Source organism: Macaca thibetana, chromosome 13 (assembly GCF_024542745.1).
Source record: "Macaca thibetana thibetana isolate TM-01 chromosome 13, ASM2454274v1, whole genome shotgun sequence".
Taxonomy (NCBI): domain Eukaryota; kingdom Metazoa; phylum Chordata; class Mammalia; order Primates; family Cercopithecidae; genus Macaca; species Macaca thibetana.
The window spans coordinates 1,187,796-1,205,196 of record NC_065590.1 but is presented as its reverse complement, the minus strand read 5'-3'; the positions used below and the strand labels follow the sequence as shown (position 1 = coordinate 1,205,196).

The window sequence follows — 17,401 nt, the reverse complement described above, 5'->3', positions numbered from 1 at the left end:
GGCGGGGCCTCTGCTGTGTGTTTGTGCATAAGTGCGTGCTGTGCACATCTCCTGTATATCCTTGTGGTGTGGCGCGTGTGTTGATCGAGTTGGGAAACAAGTTTTACTGCTTCACTCCTGCTGCTGCAACTGCAGTTGTCTGTCCCTGTGCTGGGTGACCCTGCCAAGAGCCGCCTCAATGGGAGGTTGTGGTGGAGAAAGGCCTGGCTTTCGCTGCAGGGCTGGGCAGGGAGGGGGCCCCTGCCCTCTGGCAGCTGTGTGCCTGCCTCTGCCCTCTCTTGCTGGCACACTCAACTCCAGCAATGGGACATGTGTTCCCCTGGCACAGGCCGCTGACCCTCTGTCCCCCTGAAAGGCAGATGGACGCTCTTTCCCCATCCCCCCGTGCGCTCTGCCTTCCCACCTGGAAGTGTCTGACTCTTCCTCACTGCCCCGCTGGGCTGGGGACCTTGGTTAGGCCGAGGTCAGGAGGGTGGGGAGGAAACCGACTGGTTTTGAGGAACAGAAAATGGATATTCAGAACTTGTGAGTTCCTCTCCTGTCTAATCTGTGGTTGGTTCTGTCTTACTTCCTCCAAAGTTCAGAACATCAGACATATTTAAAAATAAACCTCAAAGAGATGGCCTCTGGGAAGCTGACCCTCCAGGAGAGGGAGACCTCGACAGATCTGGGGACAGGCCAGTACCTCTGGGCATCCCAAGGCCAGGCAGGGCCCAGGCTCAGGCCAGCTTTGTTTGGGTCCCAGAAATCCTGGTTTCTTTACAAGTGTATGAGCAGGCTTGAAGTGACAGAGTTAAGCTGCGGAGGCAGGCTTGCATTCTTCAGCCAGCTTTTGCTCAGGGCCTTGGCAGCACCGGGGCCTGCTCCCTGGCCCACCCCACCTAGGCCCCGTCCTCCTGGAGACCCTTCGAGGCCTCTCTCCCTAGGCAAGTGACTCATCAGCTTCCAGCCTAACACTCTACCTGGGTCTCCTCGTCCTTTAACTCTTCCTGGACAACCCGGTGGATTATCTTCCTCTCGTTCTAACTTAGGAAGATAGACTCTAGTGCCTGCCACATCGTATGAAACTGCCAGCCAGAGCCCCCACCAGCTGGCCCAGTGCGCGGCTTCGCTGCCGCACATTACGTGGGACGTTTGAATCCAAGCAGTGATGGTCTCCCAGAAACGCTCTGTTCTCAGCACTGTGTCTTTGCTGCTGCTGTCCCTCCTTCCTGCGGAGCCGGGACTCTCTCTCCCGTCCTTGGATTGCTGCGGGCGTGGCTCAATCCATGGCTGGTTTACATGTTGCTTCACAGACTTGAACGGCTACCTTTTAGGATCAACCCAGAGTCTCACCTCAACCACAACCCCCATGGCTCCCCCTGAAATACCTCACCCTGTCCAGGTACAGTGGCTCATGCCTGTAATTTCAGTGCTTTCAGAGGCTGAGGCAGGAGGATCATCGGAAGCTGGGCGTTCATAGACCACCCTGCACAACATAGCGAGACCCTATCTCTGCAAAAGTTTTTTTTTTTTTTAAATGAGCCAGGTGGCCGGGCGCAGTGGCTCCTGCCTGTAATCCCAGCACTTTGGGAGGCCGAGGCAGGCGGATCACCTGAGGTCAGGAATTTGAGACCAGCCTCAACATGGAGGAACCCCGTCTCTACTAAAAATACAAAATTAGCTGGGCATGGTGGTGCATGCCTGTAACCCAGCTACTCGGGAGGCTGAGGCAGGAGAATCGCTTGAACCTGGGAGGCAGAGGTTGCAGTGAGCCGAGATCGCGCCATTGCACTCCAGCCTGGGTAACGAGAGCAAAACTCCATCTCAAAAAAAAAAAAAAACAAACAGGTGTGGTGTTAGCAGGGCATAATGGCACATGCCTATGGTCCTAGCTACTCGGGAGGATGGCTTGAGCCCAGGAGTTGGAGGCTGCAGTGTTTGAGGCTCCCAGCTGTGTAGCGAAGAGGGCCAGGCACAGTGGGGACGGTCCCTTACACGCCATCCTCAGTCTGCAGAAACAGCTGCCAGGATGACCACAGCCTTCTCAAGTGCTCTCCACGTACCACCTTTTCTGTCCCTTCTTCCCTGTCTTTGCCAGGACTTTTTAGTGACGGAAACACAAATCCTGGAAAGCCCTGGGACAGTTCATCAGGCTTAGAGGGACCTGAACAGTGTCAGAAACCCTCCATGTCACACCCTCCTCCTCCAGGCTCTGCCCCTTGGCGCCTTCCCAGGCAGGCCCTCCCCTCCTCCAGGCTCAACGGCCTTGTCTCAGCAGCCCTAGGCAAGTGACTCATCAGCTTCAAACCTGACACTCTACCTGGGTCTCCTCATCCTTTAACTCTTCCTGGACGAGAAAGAGCTCCCGCCCTCGAACCGTAACCAGAGTGGCGCCTCATTGGCTTGGTTCGGGTCCAGTGCCCATCTCTAAGCCAGTCACATTGGCAAGCTCCCATGCAGTGAACGGCCAGCCTGGGACTCACGTCCACCCCTCGAGTCAGAGCTGGAGTCACCACCATGGAACAGTTTGTTCTGAGCGTAGGGGACAGGAGGCTGGGACACTCTTACAAAGGAAGGGAAAAGACAGGACCCCTGGACGTTTACAGCATCCCTGTGGTTCAGTCACGGGCAGTGGCCTCGTGCTCTGGTGTTGCTGGGAAGGATGAGGAGGGCAGTCCCAGGCTCTGACCAGACGTGCCAACACCCCGGAGACAATTCAGTAAGTGAAAAAGCGAAAGACAAGAAGGGGAAGCCATGGGAAAACCATTGCTCTGTCAGGGTGGTTATGCAATGTCTTGGCTGGTGTCAGTGACCCCCTCCTGCACCCTACGCGCTCACACGCACACTGACACGTATGCATTGATGTGCACATGTACAGGCGTGAACTCGTACACATAGGCACCGAGAATCTTGTCCGTCTCTGGGCAGTCTGCAGAGCTAGGTTTTCTGGTCCAGATCTCCCTTGTGTAAAGGTCTCTGGTCCCAGCTGGAGGAGTAGGAAGACCCCGCCAGTCCCTGCCTGTCATCTCCCTGACCCCCACCAGCAGGAAGCCAGAGAGGAAGGTGGACTGGGTGGGAGCCTCCGACCTCCAGCTAGGACTTGCCTCCAGTGCCTTGGCTCCTGCCACCAGCCTCTGATGGAGGAATGGGGAGATGCTCTGAGATAACCTCCCCACCGCAGTCTGCAGGAATCCGGAGCTCTCAGCCTTCCATCTCTTTTCCCTCCCCAGCCCCATGCACCGTGGCCTCCACATTCCCTCCCTGTCCTCAGTAGCACGAGCAGGAGCCAGGGACGCTCAGGCCCCAGCTAGGAATAGAACTTAAGAGATCCCCGCTGTGAAGGCTCTTGGATCTCTGAACTCACTCTCCGGGAAGCCAGAGGTGCAGGCGAGAGCTCCTGTTCTGAGGGCGTGGAGGGTGTGGGCACGTGCTGGGCCCCGCGCCCTCTGCAGCCTGGATAGAGACACCCACCTCTCTGCCCAGCAGCGCCCGAAAGCAAACTCCATTCAGTGGCCATTCACTGCAGCAGAGCTGGAAGTCCTGCCTGCTGAGCTGCTGCCAGCCCATCTCCCGTCACACTAAATGGGCCTCATCCCTGCTCCGCGTTTGGGGACCGTGTTTGGGTCTCCCCCACCCCATGCCCTAGCAGGCACTTTCACTGACAGAATTGGGTGTCTTGCCTGGCAGGCCCCACCGGTGACGTCTGCTCTCTGGCCTCTTGACCCTGTGTCTTCTGTGACCCTAGGTTAGAAAGAGGTCTTAGGTCACCGCCTCATTTCCTAGCGGTCGGTCATATGTCTTCATTTCTTCCTCGCTAGGACTTATGACCGGCGACCTGTCCTGGTCAGAGTCACTTCCCAAGTCGGCTTGCCTTTGGGAACAGAGCTCTCGATACCGCCCTCTGCTTCCTCCTTGAGCGTCTGCCAAAGCCAAGGGTCAGGGGGTGCAACCTTGGAGCAGAAGCTGCCTGGGCAAGGGGAAGAGGTTGTACGGTTTGCTCATGGGACAGGGAAGACATGGCAGCCTCGTCCTGGTGGCCAGTGCCACCCTGCAGGGGCTCAGAAGGCATGTACCTAGAAAAATGCATCCCCTTTTGCCTGGTGTCCTAATGGACACACCAGTCGCCTAAGCTCTGGCGCTCTCCTCAGACTGAGGCTCTTGCCCTGGGGCCTGAGTAGCCCTGCCTCGGATTACTCATGATTCATTGTTGTTGTGCCCAACCTGTGTGGATACCTAGACTGTGCCCCGGGGGCCCAGGCTGCAAAGGGCATTCCTCCTCCACCCTGGGGGAAAGCCTCAGCCTCGCCCTGTCCTCCCAGTAGGAGGCCCGTGGACCCTTGCTGTCTCCCAAGGAGGATGTCCACAGTGTGAATCCTCTTTAGAGACCCACCACCACCCACGCGCACGGGGGGAGCTCGTCCTGCTGAAGGCTGAGAGCCCAGACACCTGCTCTTGGGCCAGCCCTGCCCCTCCTGGACACAGGGTCGTGATCATCAGGGAACCTCCCCACGCCGCAGTTTCCACGTCTGCTGAAGGCGGGGTCCCAGGCCCTCTCTGCGTGCCCTACTGGATCAGGGTGCTGTGAAGTGGTACTATATAGGCTTACATTGAACAAAAAAGGGGAAAAAGGGATTGTGGCCCAGCCCCAGCCTCGGGTCTGAAAGGGCCCAGGGTAGACCAGCGCAGCTTCAGCCTTTCCCAGACTCCGTTGGCTCTAGAGTCGATCTTCAGTCCGTGTGCTTGCACCTAAGTCCTGAGAGGACTCGTGTGGCAGTGGTGACACCTAAGGCAAAATACTTCTGGGCTGGGCTGGACTTCTAGGCTCTTGAGATTGGGCTGAGAGCAGTCCAGCCAGGCTAGGATTAATGCATGTTCCCAGGCTGCCACCACCCAGGGTCCATGAGCATGGAAAGGAGAAAGCAAGGGGACCCCAGGCCGGAATCCCAGCGCCAGCAGACATCAGGGCCAGCTTCCTGAGTGAGAGGTAGGGACACCTGGGGGTGAGCCCCTGGGCCCCAGCAGCCTGGGTGGGAGAGCCGTGCCCTCTGGGTCCATCTTTGTCCTTCCCAGCAGGTGTTTCTGGGTCAGCCTTGGTTCTCCCCGTAACACACACACACTAACTGCCCCAGAGCTTGGTTGGACCTGGTCCCTCAGGGTCCTCCTGCCAGAAGCAGGTCTGCCTTCCCCACCCGGTCTGGCAGCCTCCAGGAGAGGGCTGGATTTGAAGGCTTGTCCAGGGTTAAGACTGGATTCTTGGTCATGACCTGAGCGGGGAGAAAGGTTATATGCTCTGGCCAGAGCGAGTGGCTTCCTGGGAGAGCATCTCCGTCCTCCTTTCCTGCCCTCCTTCAGCGTAAATAGCCCAGGCCACAGCCTGCTCCCTTGGCGTTGGCTGGAGGGGAATTTCCTAAAGGATGAAGTTCCTGGGAAATGTCCACCCTTTTTCCCTTTTGTCTATGACAAAAGCACTGCTAATCGCTCCTACTTGACTTGGGAGTCTTGGCTGGGGGAGCCTGGGGTCAGAACTAGCTGGACCAGAACATGGAGATGCTGACCTCCCTTCCTCTGGTGACAGTCCCAGTCTGCTGTCTGCCGTCACTCAGCCTTGTCATTCCTTCCCCAGGGGGAGGGCACGGCCCCCGTGAAGGCTCTAGAGTCAGGAGTGAGGCATTCCTGCGTGGAACTTCTGAGAAGAGCCAGCCCACCAGACTCCGGGGAAGACCCAGAACACGGGAGCTGGGCCCTTGCTGGCAGCGGTGGCAGGGATGGGCCGGGCTTTTCTTGTCAATACTGGGTCCAGGCATGCCCTCAGACTCTGCCTTTCCCCATGATGTTGACTGAGGTTTCCGGGGTCCCATTTCCCATCAGGGCTTCACGGCCTGACTGACGTGCCGTGGGGCAGGAGTTGGGTCCCATCTTCAGACAAGGTCCTAAGGCCTGGACAAGTATAGCCCCCAGCACCCAAGGAGGGCTAACCCTGAGGCCACAATGAAGTCCCCACCGCACCAAGCAGTTCTAAGAGACCTGGAAGGGCCTCCCTCTGGCATATAGAAGGGCCACCTTGTGCTCCCAGAGGGAGAGGAAGCAGGTAAGGCAGGGATTGCAGCCTTGGCTCAGCCTCTGTCTCCTGCCTGGTGGAAGGGAAGAGGAACCGTGCCTCTAGTGCCAGCCAGGACAGGAGCAGGCTTGCTAAGTTCAGGAATTGGTCACACCGCGAAGGAAGCAGGAAACGCAGCGCTCACACCTGGCCCTTCTTGTCTTGCTGGGAAGGGCCCCCTCACTCGGGCCCACCCCTGCCTGCCCTGCACCCCTCCCGTGCCTCCGCCTGCTGGGTTGGAGGGAAGGGGAACTCAGGGAGCCAGCAGTGCATCACCAGCAAGCCAGCTGGGCTGGGCGACTCGGGTGTCCACAGCCGCTGGCGGTTTAGATGGGGAGACTCGGGGTCTGCCTGCTCCCGGCCACAGAGTCCCCAGTTTCCGCTGAGCTTTTGTTCCTCTGACCTTCACACAGAGAGAGGGGCCTCGTGGGAGGGTGGGGACACCACGCCCCTTGTCTGGACAGGATCAGACTCTCTCTTACCTCTTTGCAACTCTGAGACCAAGAGTCCTGGGGAAATGCAGGGAGGAGATGGAAATGTTGGCACTTCCTATGCCAGTAGTGAAGGCTGCTTTTCCAAATCCCCATTGGGAACCCAGCTTCAGTCAGGCCCCCGGAAATGTTCCAAGGGAGGGCATCTGCACAGCCACCAAGCTCCTTAAATTGGGTCAATGTCTTCCTTACAGGAAGCACCCTCAAATGCAAGGAGGACGCGCACCCAGCCTCCAGGCAATGTGGCGGGTTTAGTGTTTTCCCTTTGCAAAACACAGCTGATAAAATGTGGTTCACAGGGCTTTTCTCCAGGACTGCCATTTCTTACTCACTGTCCACCCAAACACTGGGAATCGTTTTCCTGGGATTCCCCTCCCCCTCCCTGCCCCTGCAGATTCAATTATGGGAATCAGCATCAGAAACAAGTTGTGAAACCAGTAACTCTCCACTGCCTGGGGTCAGTCCACTGACGGATTTTTCCTCCCTGATACTTCTCCAGGGCATTGCTCGGATCTCAGACCCTCCCCACGACGACTCCTAGGAGGGGAAGCTCTGCAGCCGGGCCCCCTCCATACAGGGAGACTCCCCTGAGAGCCCATGGGTGGAGCGGGCCACTGAGCTGCGCCACCCGGGGCTGGGAGTGTTTAAGACTGAAAGGTCTGAGAGAGACCCCCGTTCGCCCCTCCCAGGCCCACACAGTCTCCCCTGCAGACCCCAGGGTGCCTTCCCCAGCCATTCTCAGTGATGTCCCTGATAACCCTTGGATGTTTTCTTCGGCATCCCCTGCCACCTCTCATCATTCGCTTGCCCTCTCAAAGACGGGCCTCAGCTTTTTTTTTTTTTTTTTTTTTTTTTTTTTGAGACCATTTTGCTCTGTTGCCCAGGCTGGAGTGCAATAGCACAGTTACAGCTCACTACAGCCTCAACCTCCCAGGCTCAAGTCATCCGCCTGCCTCAGCCTCCCAAGTAGCTGGGACTACAGGTGACCATGCTTGATAACTTTTTGGTTTTTTGTAGAAACGGGGTCTCGCTGTGTTGCCCAGGCTGGTCTCCAACTCCTGCGCCACAGCTTCCCAGAGTGCTGGGATTACGGGCATGAACCACCTCACCCAGCCTGGGTCTCAGCTTCTTTTCATGGCCAAGTCCCGCTCCCAGGCCTCACGCCCACCCCAAACCCAGTTAGGTTCAGTCAATTACAGTTGGCAGTATCTTGTTAAAAAAAGTTTTAAAGCAGCTTTCATTGTATTCTCACTGTATGAGTATACACGTTGTAGAGAAATAATCTTAAAAAAGGAAAAAGGAAAGATAAGGCTACCTACCCTGTAATCCTTTCTCCCAGAGGGAGCTCATTCTCCTACTGCCTAGTGCATTCCAGCACACCAGTGTGGCCACATTCTCTCACCTGCCTCCCCCAGGCACCCCCTGTCCTTACAACTCTGCCCCCAGGTCACCCTGACTCCCTTGCACCTGTGCCGGCCCCTGGTTCTGGAACCGCCCTCAGGGTCTGTCATCAGCCCTCTGCCTGCACAGGGCCATCTTTGCCTCAACTCCTACTGTTCCTTTGAGGCTCACTTTAGCTTAGTCACTTCCTGAAGCCTCTAAGTTGTACTCCCTATACCCCCAAAACCCTGGAAGGGCCCTTTCTCCTTTTGGTCAGTGCAGAAGCAGAGATACGTTATTTCTTGACCAAATGGTTGCCCTCCTGAAGTATCTTTGTCCCTCTAATGCCTGAGTGTCTCACGTCGCCGTGTCTCAGTCAAGGTATAGTGTCCGGCACACAGGCCCAAACTTGCTTTATGACAAGGGGCAGTGAGCTGTTGCAGGACTGCGAAGGCTGGACAGAGTCCCAAAGGCAAGGCCAGGTTGGAGGGAAGGGGAGCTCAGGGAGCCAGCAGTGCATCACCAGCAGGCCAGCTGGGCCGGGCGACTGGGACATCCACAGGCTGCTACAGGGACCCGGCAGGTAGAGGGAGCTAGGCTTCACAGAGGTTGGGTCTTCCCCACCCCACGGCAGCTCTCCTGGAGGCATGCCTCAGTTTCCCCCACCGTGTCTTCTCTGCGTGCCGTGGGCAGGGCCACCTGGTCAGCCTGTGGAGTCAGACCGCCCGTGGGCCTTCACGGTTGTGTTGAAGAACAGGCTGGGTCCCAGGCAGGGTGGGTGCTGCTGGTGGGAGCCTCAGGTGGCCTTTGACCTCAGGATTTTACACTGTGTTATTTGTTTTTTTTTTTTTCTTTTGAGACGGAGTCTCGCTCTGTCACCCAGGCTGGAGTGCAGTGGTGCGATCTCGGCTCACTGCAAGCTCCGCCTCCCGGGTTCCCGCCATTCTCCTGCCTCAGCCTCCAGAGCAGCTGGGACTACAGGCGCCGCCACCTCGCCCGGCTACCTCCTTGGCCTCCCAAAGTGCTGGGATTACAGGCGTGAGCCACCGTGCCTGGCCGGTATTGGGGTTTAAGAAGTCAGTTGATGGCACCAAATCTGATGCCCTGAGAAGTGGTCTGGCCTCTGCCCTGAGGAGACTCCTGGGCCTGTGCAAAGAAGCTGTAGCCATTGCTGAGGCACTGCCTGGCGCCCTGGGAGGGCAGGGTGATAAGGTCAGGGGAAGCCGGGGCACAGGGGCCATGGGCTGGTTCTGAGCTCCAGCCCATTGTCACCTCCCGGCATCTCTAGAGCCCACCTCTCCCACCCCTGCTTGTCCGCAGGGCTGGTCATTTGCCACCTCCTGATCCTAGACGTGAAGAGAGAGCTGAGAGGACAAGGCAGCAGGGCCTCTGAGTGGAGGGTGCGCTTGCGGGCAGTGACTGGGACTCCAGAGCAGGCTGTGTCCCTCCTGGAGCCTCACGCCCTGGGACACTCCCCATGACTTGGTTTCTCTAAACGGCAAGCACGTAGCCCATAAGCGAATGGGCACCAAGAGAGCCCGGGGGTGCCTCAAGATCAAATTGTTCTCGGGCCAGATGGAGCAGGCCTGCGTCCTGTTTCCACTGCTTGAGAGTGCAGTTGGCAGGAATGAGGATGGAGGCGAGGTGTGCAGACACTCAGCCAGAACCATCGGCTCCCGTCTCTCCACCTGCCTCCTCGGGTCAGCAAGGAGACTGTCCAGGCAGGCTACGCCCGTGTTGGTGCAGGTGGCATTCTGCCAAGGGGTAGGCCGAGTCCAGGAGCCATGCGCCACATCCCCCCAGAGGGGGCTCCCTTTGCTGTTTGCACAGAGGCACCCTGGCCTCAGTACCTACGGGTAAGGGTGGCCCCGGGGAACAGAGACTGCGGAGGTCAGAGTGGATAGGCTCCTCTCAGAAGGTGTCCTCTGTTGTCCCGGCACAAGGCTGGGGAACAGTGTGTGTTTCTGGATGGCTGACTCTGTTTTCTAGAGGAGGGAAGGTTGGCACCTCATCAGAGGGCAGGCTGGGAGAGCCTGCTAGGGAGTCACAGCTTCGAGTGAGTGCGGGCCCAGAGCCTGGCTCACCCAGGCCGCCTTGAAGATGCCTCCCTGGAAACTGTCGCTGAATGCCCAGGGGTGGAGTGAGCCCCGCCCTGGCCTGCCGTGCTGCCCTGGCGGAGTTAGAGAAGCAGCTCCCCCTGTGCTCTCCCTCCAGGCCTGCTACCTGTGCCACAGCCTTCTGACGCTGGCCGGGGTGGTCGTCAGCTGCCGGGACGTGACTCCAGACCAGTGGGTGAGTCTCCCAAGGGCCGGGGTTGGGGTGGGGGTGCCCAGCTGTGTCTTCTCCCCGAAGCGGCGTGGGGTTGACTGGGATGGCGCCCAGCCCACTGTTAGGAACTGCAGAGAGCAGGAGGCTGAGAGAGAAGCCAGCCTGGGAGAGCCAGGGCCTCTTCCTCCCGACAGTGCCCCACCAGCCGAGCCATTCCCAAGGGACACTGACCAGAGCCCTAGCAGTTGTGCTGGCCCCGTCCTCCTTTTCCTGCTCAGCTTCTGAACAGTCACTCAATGTGCCCCTTCCTTTGTCTGAATTTGTTCTCCTCCTGCCCTGCTTTGGATGTGCCTGGCTCGTGCTACACTCGCCTCTCGGCCTCCCTCCGCCTCCGCAGGGCGAGCTGCAGCTGCTGTGCATGCAGTTGGATCGCCACATCAGCGCACAGATCCGGGAGAGCCCCCAGGCCACGCACCACACCATGCTCAAGGACCTGGCTACCCAGACCTACATCCGCTGGCAGGAGCTTCTGACCCACTGCCAGCCCCAGGTGGTGCCCCCTCAGCCCCCAGACCTGGGAGGGGCGGGAAGTGGTCAGGCAGGGCTGGCCAGAGCCACCGGCGCAGCCACCCTCGCTGCAGCTGCTGAGCTCCTGGCAGGGACGTGGGTGGAGCGGGCATGTGGGGGAAGGGTGGGGACGCTTGAGGGGCCTTCATCATTCTTATCAAGAATCCAGTGCCAAAGGCCAGGCATGGTGGCTCACGCCTGTAACCCCAGCACTATGGGAGACCGAGGTGGGAGGATCACAAGGTCAGGAGACCAGCCTGGCCAACATGATGAAACCCGTCTCTACCAAATATACAAAAAATTAGCCGGGCATGGTGGCGGGCACCTGTAATCCCAGCTACTCTGGAGTTTGAGGCAGGAGAAATCGCTTGAACCCAGGAGGCAGAGGTTGCAGTGAGCCCAGATTGCGCCACTGCACTCCAGCCTGGGCGACAGGGCGAGACTCCATCTCAAAAAAAAAAAAAAAAAAAAAAATCCAGTGCCCAGGGTGGGTGTGGAGGGAAGGGGACACAGAGAAGCGCAGTCCTTAGGAAATGCAAAGGAAAGTTGCCCTGGAGAGGGAAAAGTCTGGACCCAGAGTGCCAGTCTGTCACGAGCAGTGCCAGGAAGGGGCCCCAGCTGTTCACCGTCTGCCCACTTGTGCTGTGGGCTTGAGGCTGGCCTCCTGCTGTGTTAGGAGGAAGGCTCCCAGGCTGCCTGGGTCCTCTCCACTACACCCCCTACCCCCGCCGAGTCTTCTCAGAGCTTGTAGGTATGATATTCACAGCTAGTGTTTCTTGAATGAAGATCTGTTTCTATAAGAACCCACACAACCCCCGTGAGGCAGGTGTTACCAGGAGCCCATTTTACAGAGGAGCAGGCTAACCAGAGGCCCTGAGAGGCTCGATGGCTTACCCCCATGACGCAGGCAGCTTGTGCGAATGTCAGAATCAGGGCATGAGGCAGCCTGACTCCCAAGCCTCCAACCTAACCAACTTCAGCCCCTGTGCTGGTGCCCTCCCTTCCAGCCCCATCTCTCCAAGCAGCACCCTGCTGGGCCGGCTCGGGGTCTCCCTGCCTGAGCCCCCAGCCCTCTGTGGAGGGGCACAGGACCTGTGAGGACCACCTCCCACCCCACCACCAGTGCCCCTCCACTCCTAGCCTGCCTCCTCTTGACTCCTCTCCCGTCCTTACCCCATAACCTCTGACTTAGGGCTGACACGTGGGCCACAGCCTGTGGTTTGGGTCTCAGATTTCGCCAAGTCTCTGAGAAGGCTAGAGAACAAACCTCACCCTCACGCCCCAAGGAACTAGATCTCACCAGCCTCTGGTGGGAGCAGCGTGCTTGTCACGAGAAGAAGGAAAAGTGATTCAGGGCCCGGCAGGGGGGCCCTGGCAGACCACTTGTACAGTCACGTAGCCTGATGACCGCTGTGGCCTCGCCAGCACTGTGAACCCAGGCATCCTGCTCACTCGGTCCCTGGCATGAGCCTGCAACGGGTGCTGAATGGACACCGCCAGCCCGGGGAGCTGCAGGGCCTGCAGGGCAGTGGGCGACACCTGGGCCCAGGCCCTCACAGCCTGCTTTTCTCCTCGCCACAGGCCCAGTACTTCAGCCCCTGGAAAGACATCTAAAAGAGCAGGGTCAGGGCAGCCCAGGGCTCCTGGCTCCAGCAGGAAGTGAACAGGCTCAGGGAACTGGAGGAAGCGAAGCATCAAGGCCAGAGGCGGCCACATGCTGACCAGCCTGATGAAGCAAGAGCCTGCCTCTGCCGCCGCCCTGACCCCCTCTCCTCTCAGCAAGGGATGGGCTTCTCTGCCTCGCCCACCCCTCAGCCCTCCTCCCAGCCATCTCCTCTTCCCTAAGGCCTCTGTCTCCATAGCTCTGGTTTCCCTGGGCCTCCGTCCTCCCCACCCTCCTTCCTCTCTCTCCCTGTCACCAATGTGAGGTTTCTTTGTGCACATTAAAGTCTTTCAGCATCAGTGGTTTAGAACACTTCCTTCAGTCCCTGTCCCGAGGGCTCATGCCAGCGTCCAGTCTCCTGATGCTCCTGCCTGTGTTTCGCTGGGTTCTCAGCTCCACAGTTAACAGCACTGGGGCAGGCCCAGGCCCCGCCTGTAGCAGAGGGCTGTCTGCAAGTCCCCGGGGAGGGGCAGTGCTCCCCACAGCCCACTGTGGCCCAAGAGCTGTCAGAAACCCAGGAACGGGACGTTTGTTTGGACCCAGTGTGGGACCACTCCCCATTCCCCGCCCCTGCTGAGGAGGTGGCACAGAGTGAAATGTGGATCAGGGCTGTAATTACACTTAATTCCATTTAGTGCTGAGCTCTGAAATCAACTCCCCAGCCTCAGGAGTGGGGGCGGTTCAGAAGCCACTTGCAGATGCTGCTTTTGCTTTTCCTCTGACTTGCCCCAGATGAGTTCATGGGACCTGATTCCTGATAGGGTCCTAGGTAGTTTTGACCTGAACGCCTTGAGGAGTGAGTGGCCCTTTGAGCTCCAGGATACCGCTGGAGATCTATTTTGCACACTCCTCCAACCCTGAGAATCCATGTTTAGTCCCTGGCCCCTCCTGACCCTTCCTGGGTTTGGATGGGGTTTTGCAGGTGGCACAAGAGGTAGCTAGGCAGTGGCAGAGGACTGCCCCTGCCACACTGGACTGTGTTCACTCCTCAACTCAACCCTGGCTGTCTGCTAGCTCCCACGGCGCTGCGTACAACTCTTCTGCTTTTATGCGTCCCTCTCTTTGGCTTTCATGCACAGGGATAGGGAGGGCGGGCTAACTAGGAGAGATTCCCCCAAAATAAAGGACTTTCAGGCCAAGTGGCTCCACGTGCAGACCCCAAGTGGAGTTCACCAGCTCTGGGGCTGTTTCAGACACAGCTCCCTCACTCACTGCGTCCCCGGAACGCCAGGAGCTGGAGGCATCTATTATTCAGGGGCACGGGCACAGCACAGTACTGGATACCACACAGGATGCCTTTCTGCCTGGCAGCCTTTGCCAAACGAGAGGTGGAAGAAACCCTCGGCCAGGGTGACTTAGATGCCAGGTGACCTCCGTGAGAGTTCTGGTTTCTGTTCCCAGCCGCATCACATGCCCCCATGGCCCGGGCACCACCGAAGCCCCAGCAGCATCAGGTCAACCTCAGATCCTCCAATGAGCGAGCAGGGACTCTGGTGAGCCAGCCTCCTCCACCCGCCCTCGGGGCTGCCCTGCTCCACACGGCATGCACTGACAGTTCATCTGTAACTATTCACTTTTCTCTGGAAACCTGGAAATCACCTTTGAAATTTCCCTTCTTTGTTCCTACTGCCAAGGGCAAAGAGGAAGTAGGGACGCCTGAGAGGCTAAACGGGAGTTTCCAGGTCTGGAAGGTGGCCCTACCTGGCTCTTGAGAAGGAACTGAGCTGTCCATCAGCATTGATCACTGGAGCCTTCCTCCCCAGTCCTGGCTCTTATCCACTGTCCCCTCCTCTCCTGCTCCCCAAACATACTCATCCCTAAGATAGATACCAAGGGGAGAGGAGGTGTCGGTGACGGCTCAGTCCCTCCAGAGACCTGGCTGTAACCCGAGCAGAGGTGTGCACTGTGAGGTCGCCCAAGGGCGTATGCTGTCCCCTGGGGTGTGTAATGGGCTCTCTCTGGGACTGGCTGGGAGCTGACCATATCTTCTAAAACTAGTCTGGGATCAGTTGGAGACTCAGCCTCCCCAAGGCCCAGATGTTCACAGTGGTGCTGGCACGATGACCACTTGCCCTCCAGATCTTTGACTTTTCCAGATCCCTAAGCCCTTGGGAAAAGGCTGGGGGATATCCTGATAGGAGCCACTGGAAAATCCGCATCCGGGGCTGTGATGACGGATGTTTTCCTGCTTCCTTTTGGTCCTGGTGACAGGGAGGGGCTGGGAAGGGAAAGGCGTCCCAGGTGGGCGGCTTTGATAACTCTCCTTTGGAGGAAGTAGGGAGGGAGAGTTCTTTTCCTATGCCTATGTCGCCAGTCACCGCGGTCCCCAGGCGCTCAGGAAGACCCTTGAAGGGTAGCTGACCCAGGCTTTCTCACTTCCCCGTCTGGGGGATGACAGCCGTCCTGGCTGCCTTGGAAATCCACCGGGCAGTGTTCACCAGAGAACCCAGTATCCACCCCGGGCCTCCCTCCAGCTGCCTCAGGAGAGCTGGCAGGCGAGTAGCTCAAATGAAGGGCAGTGTGGCCCACAACCAACATCAAGAGATGGGGAAGGGGACTTGCTTTTCAGGAGAGTCTCCTAGGTCATCTCTAGGGGCTGGCCTGAGCTGCTGGGTGATCTCTGAAGACCCTTGAGAGGCATTTAGCACAATTTCAGTCTTTCCTTGACCACAAGCAGTTGTCACTGCCTGAGTCCCAAAGTGTGGATACCTTCCATAGAATATGCTAGGCCCTAGGGAGACTAGCCAGGTACATGCACCTCCCTACACCCCCAGTACATGGATTAGTAATTTTTGTCTTAATCGAAGACCCAGAAATCCTTTTATTCTGTCCGTTGTACTTTCATTTAGAAGTATGAATCACGAGCAAGTAGCCATGCAGGAAACTGTATCCTCTGCCCACCCCCACAGAAAGGGCCAGTGCCGGCATGGACGGGATACAGCAGGAGGTGCCTGAAGGTGGAAAAGGGGAGGGAGCTGGGAGCTTCTGAGACTGTTTGGGAGGATAAGCGCGTGGAGTCTATTAGCTGGAGGCTTCTACATCCCTGGGCCTCCAGAACCCAAACGCCTGCCACTGCCCTGCCAGTGAAACCAAACCGGTTGCCTTTTGAAACTTTCCACTGAGGCCACCTCGGAGTCAGAGCCAGAGAGCTCAGGTCTCTACCTGGCAACCTTCACACCTAGAGGTGGGGGGATGGGGGAGTAGTATTGAAGGTGAGGAAAACCAGCATGAAACAGAGCATTGTCAGGATAGATGGCGACTGTGGAAACACAGAATTGGGAGTCCCAAGACCTGATTTAAAAATTTGACCTTTCCAGTCTGAGCAATATAGTGAGACCCTGTCCCGTGTGTGATGGCATGCACCTGTAGCCTTGGGAGGCTGACGGGGGAGGACCGCTTGAGCCCAGGAGTCCGAGGTTACGTTGAGCCATGACTGTGCCACTGCACTCCAGACTGGGCAACAGAGCAAGACCCCATTTCTAAAAAAGAAATTCTGACCTTTTTACTTCCATGACTTGGGGCCAGTTGTTTAATCTTTTTGACTCATCTCCAAAAGGGGAGTAACAATACTTATATTTTTATTTTGTCAAGGCAGGGTCTCACTCTACAGGCTGGAGTGCAGTGGCACAATCACGGCTCACTGTAGCCTCAACCTCCTGGGCTCAAGCCACCCTCCCACCTCAGCCTCCTGAGCAGCTGGGACTTACAGATGCATGCCACCACGCCCCGCTAGTTTTTTGTTTGTTTTTGAGACGGAGTCTCACTCTGTCGCCCAGGCTGGAGTGCAGTGGTGAAATCTCGGCTTGCAGCAAGCTCTGCCTCCAGGGTTCATGCCATTCTCCTGCCTCAGCCTCCCGAGTAGCTGGGACTACAGGCACCCGCCACCATGCCCGGCTAATTTTTTTGTATTTTTAGTAGAGACGGAGTTTCACCGTGTTAGCCAGGATGGTCTTGATCTCCTGACCTCGTGATCCACTCTCCTTGGCCTCCCAAAGTGCTGGGATTACAGGTGTGAGCCCCCGCACACAGCCACGCCCCGCTAGTTTTTTTTTTCTTTTAAATTTGGGGCTGGGTGTAGTGGCTAACGCCTGTAATCCCAGCACTTTGGGAGGCATAAGCGGGTGGACCACCTGAGGTCAGGAGTTCGAGACCAGCCTGACCAACACGGCGAAGTCCCATCTCTACTAAAAATACAGAAATTAGCTGGGCATGGTGGCACATGCCTGGTCAACAAGGTGAAAACCGTCTCTACTAAAAATACAAAAATTAGCCGGGTGTGGTGGCAGGCACCTGTAATCCCAGCTACTTGGGAGGCTGAGGCAGAAGAATCACTTGAACCCAGGAGGTGGAGGTTGCCGTGAGCCGAGATTGTGCTACTGCACTCCAGCCTGGGCGAGAGGGTGAGACTCTTGTCTCAAAAAAATAATTTCTTTTGTACAGACAGGCTCTCAGTATGTTGCCCTGGCTGGTCTTGAACTCCTGGGGTCAAGTGATCCTCCTGTCTCAGCCTTCCAGATTATTTACTTTTTAAAGAGTGGAGTAAGAAAATGTACATCAAGACAAGTTGCAAAAATCTAAAGCACAGAACACAAGTGAGGGCCCTTGCGTCTCAGTTTACCCCCCCGCTTGAATAGATGGGGGTCTCTAATCAACACGAGGGTGACACATCTTCTCCCACCTTGTCAGCTGAAGCAGGAGGCCTTCCCTGCCCACCCCACAGTCATTATCTGCAGCATCTCCAAGGCCACAGCGTTTGTCTTTTTCTTAGTGGAAAAGAGCTGGGAAACGTGGCTTTGGCCAGCAAGGGAGAAGGGGCCTTTATGTGTACCAGCAAAGACCCGATTGTTACTGAAACCAAACTGGGCTGCTTTTCTTAGTTATCTCCACCACTCTTCTGGTCTCCACTTTTCAGATGCCAAGTTTTAACCCAGAACAAAAGCTGCTGTCGGACTG

The 17,401-nt window shown here is 57.3% G+C and overlaps 2 protein-coding genes across 6 annotated transcripts in view; both read left to right on the top strand.

The window, feature by feature from the left end:
• Window positions 1-12,744, top strand: part of FAM178B (family with sequence similarity 178 member B) — a 218,462-nt gene extending 205,718 nt beyond the window's left edge. For all 5 annotated transcript variants that reach the window (XM_050755105.1, XM_050755103.1, XM_050755102.1 and 2 more), the window contains 3 exons: window positions 10,165-10,242; window positions 10,616-10,768; window positions 12,367-12,744. In XM_050755105.1, the coding sequence (XP_050611062.1) occupies window positions 10,165-10,242; window positions 10,616-10,768; window positions 12,367-12,399 (264 nt within the window). In that variant the 3' untranslated portion in view covers window positions 12,400-12,744. The remainder of the gene's footprint in view (window positions 1-10,164; window positions 10,243-10,615; window positions 10,769-12,366) is intronic.
• Window positions 1-17,401, top strand: part of ANKRD39 (ankyrin repeat domain 39) — a 745,852-nt gene that overhangs the window by 697,069 nt on the left and 31,382 nt on the right. The window lies entirely within an intron of this gene.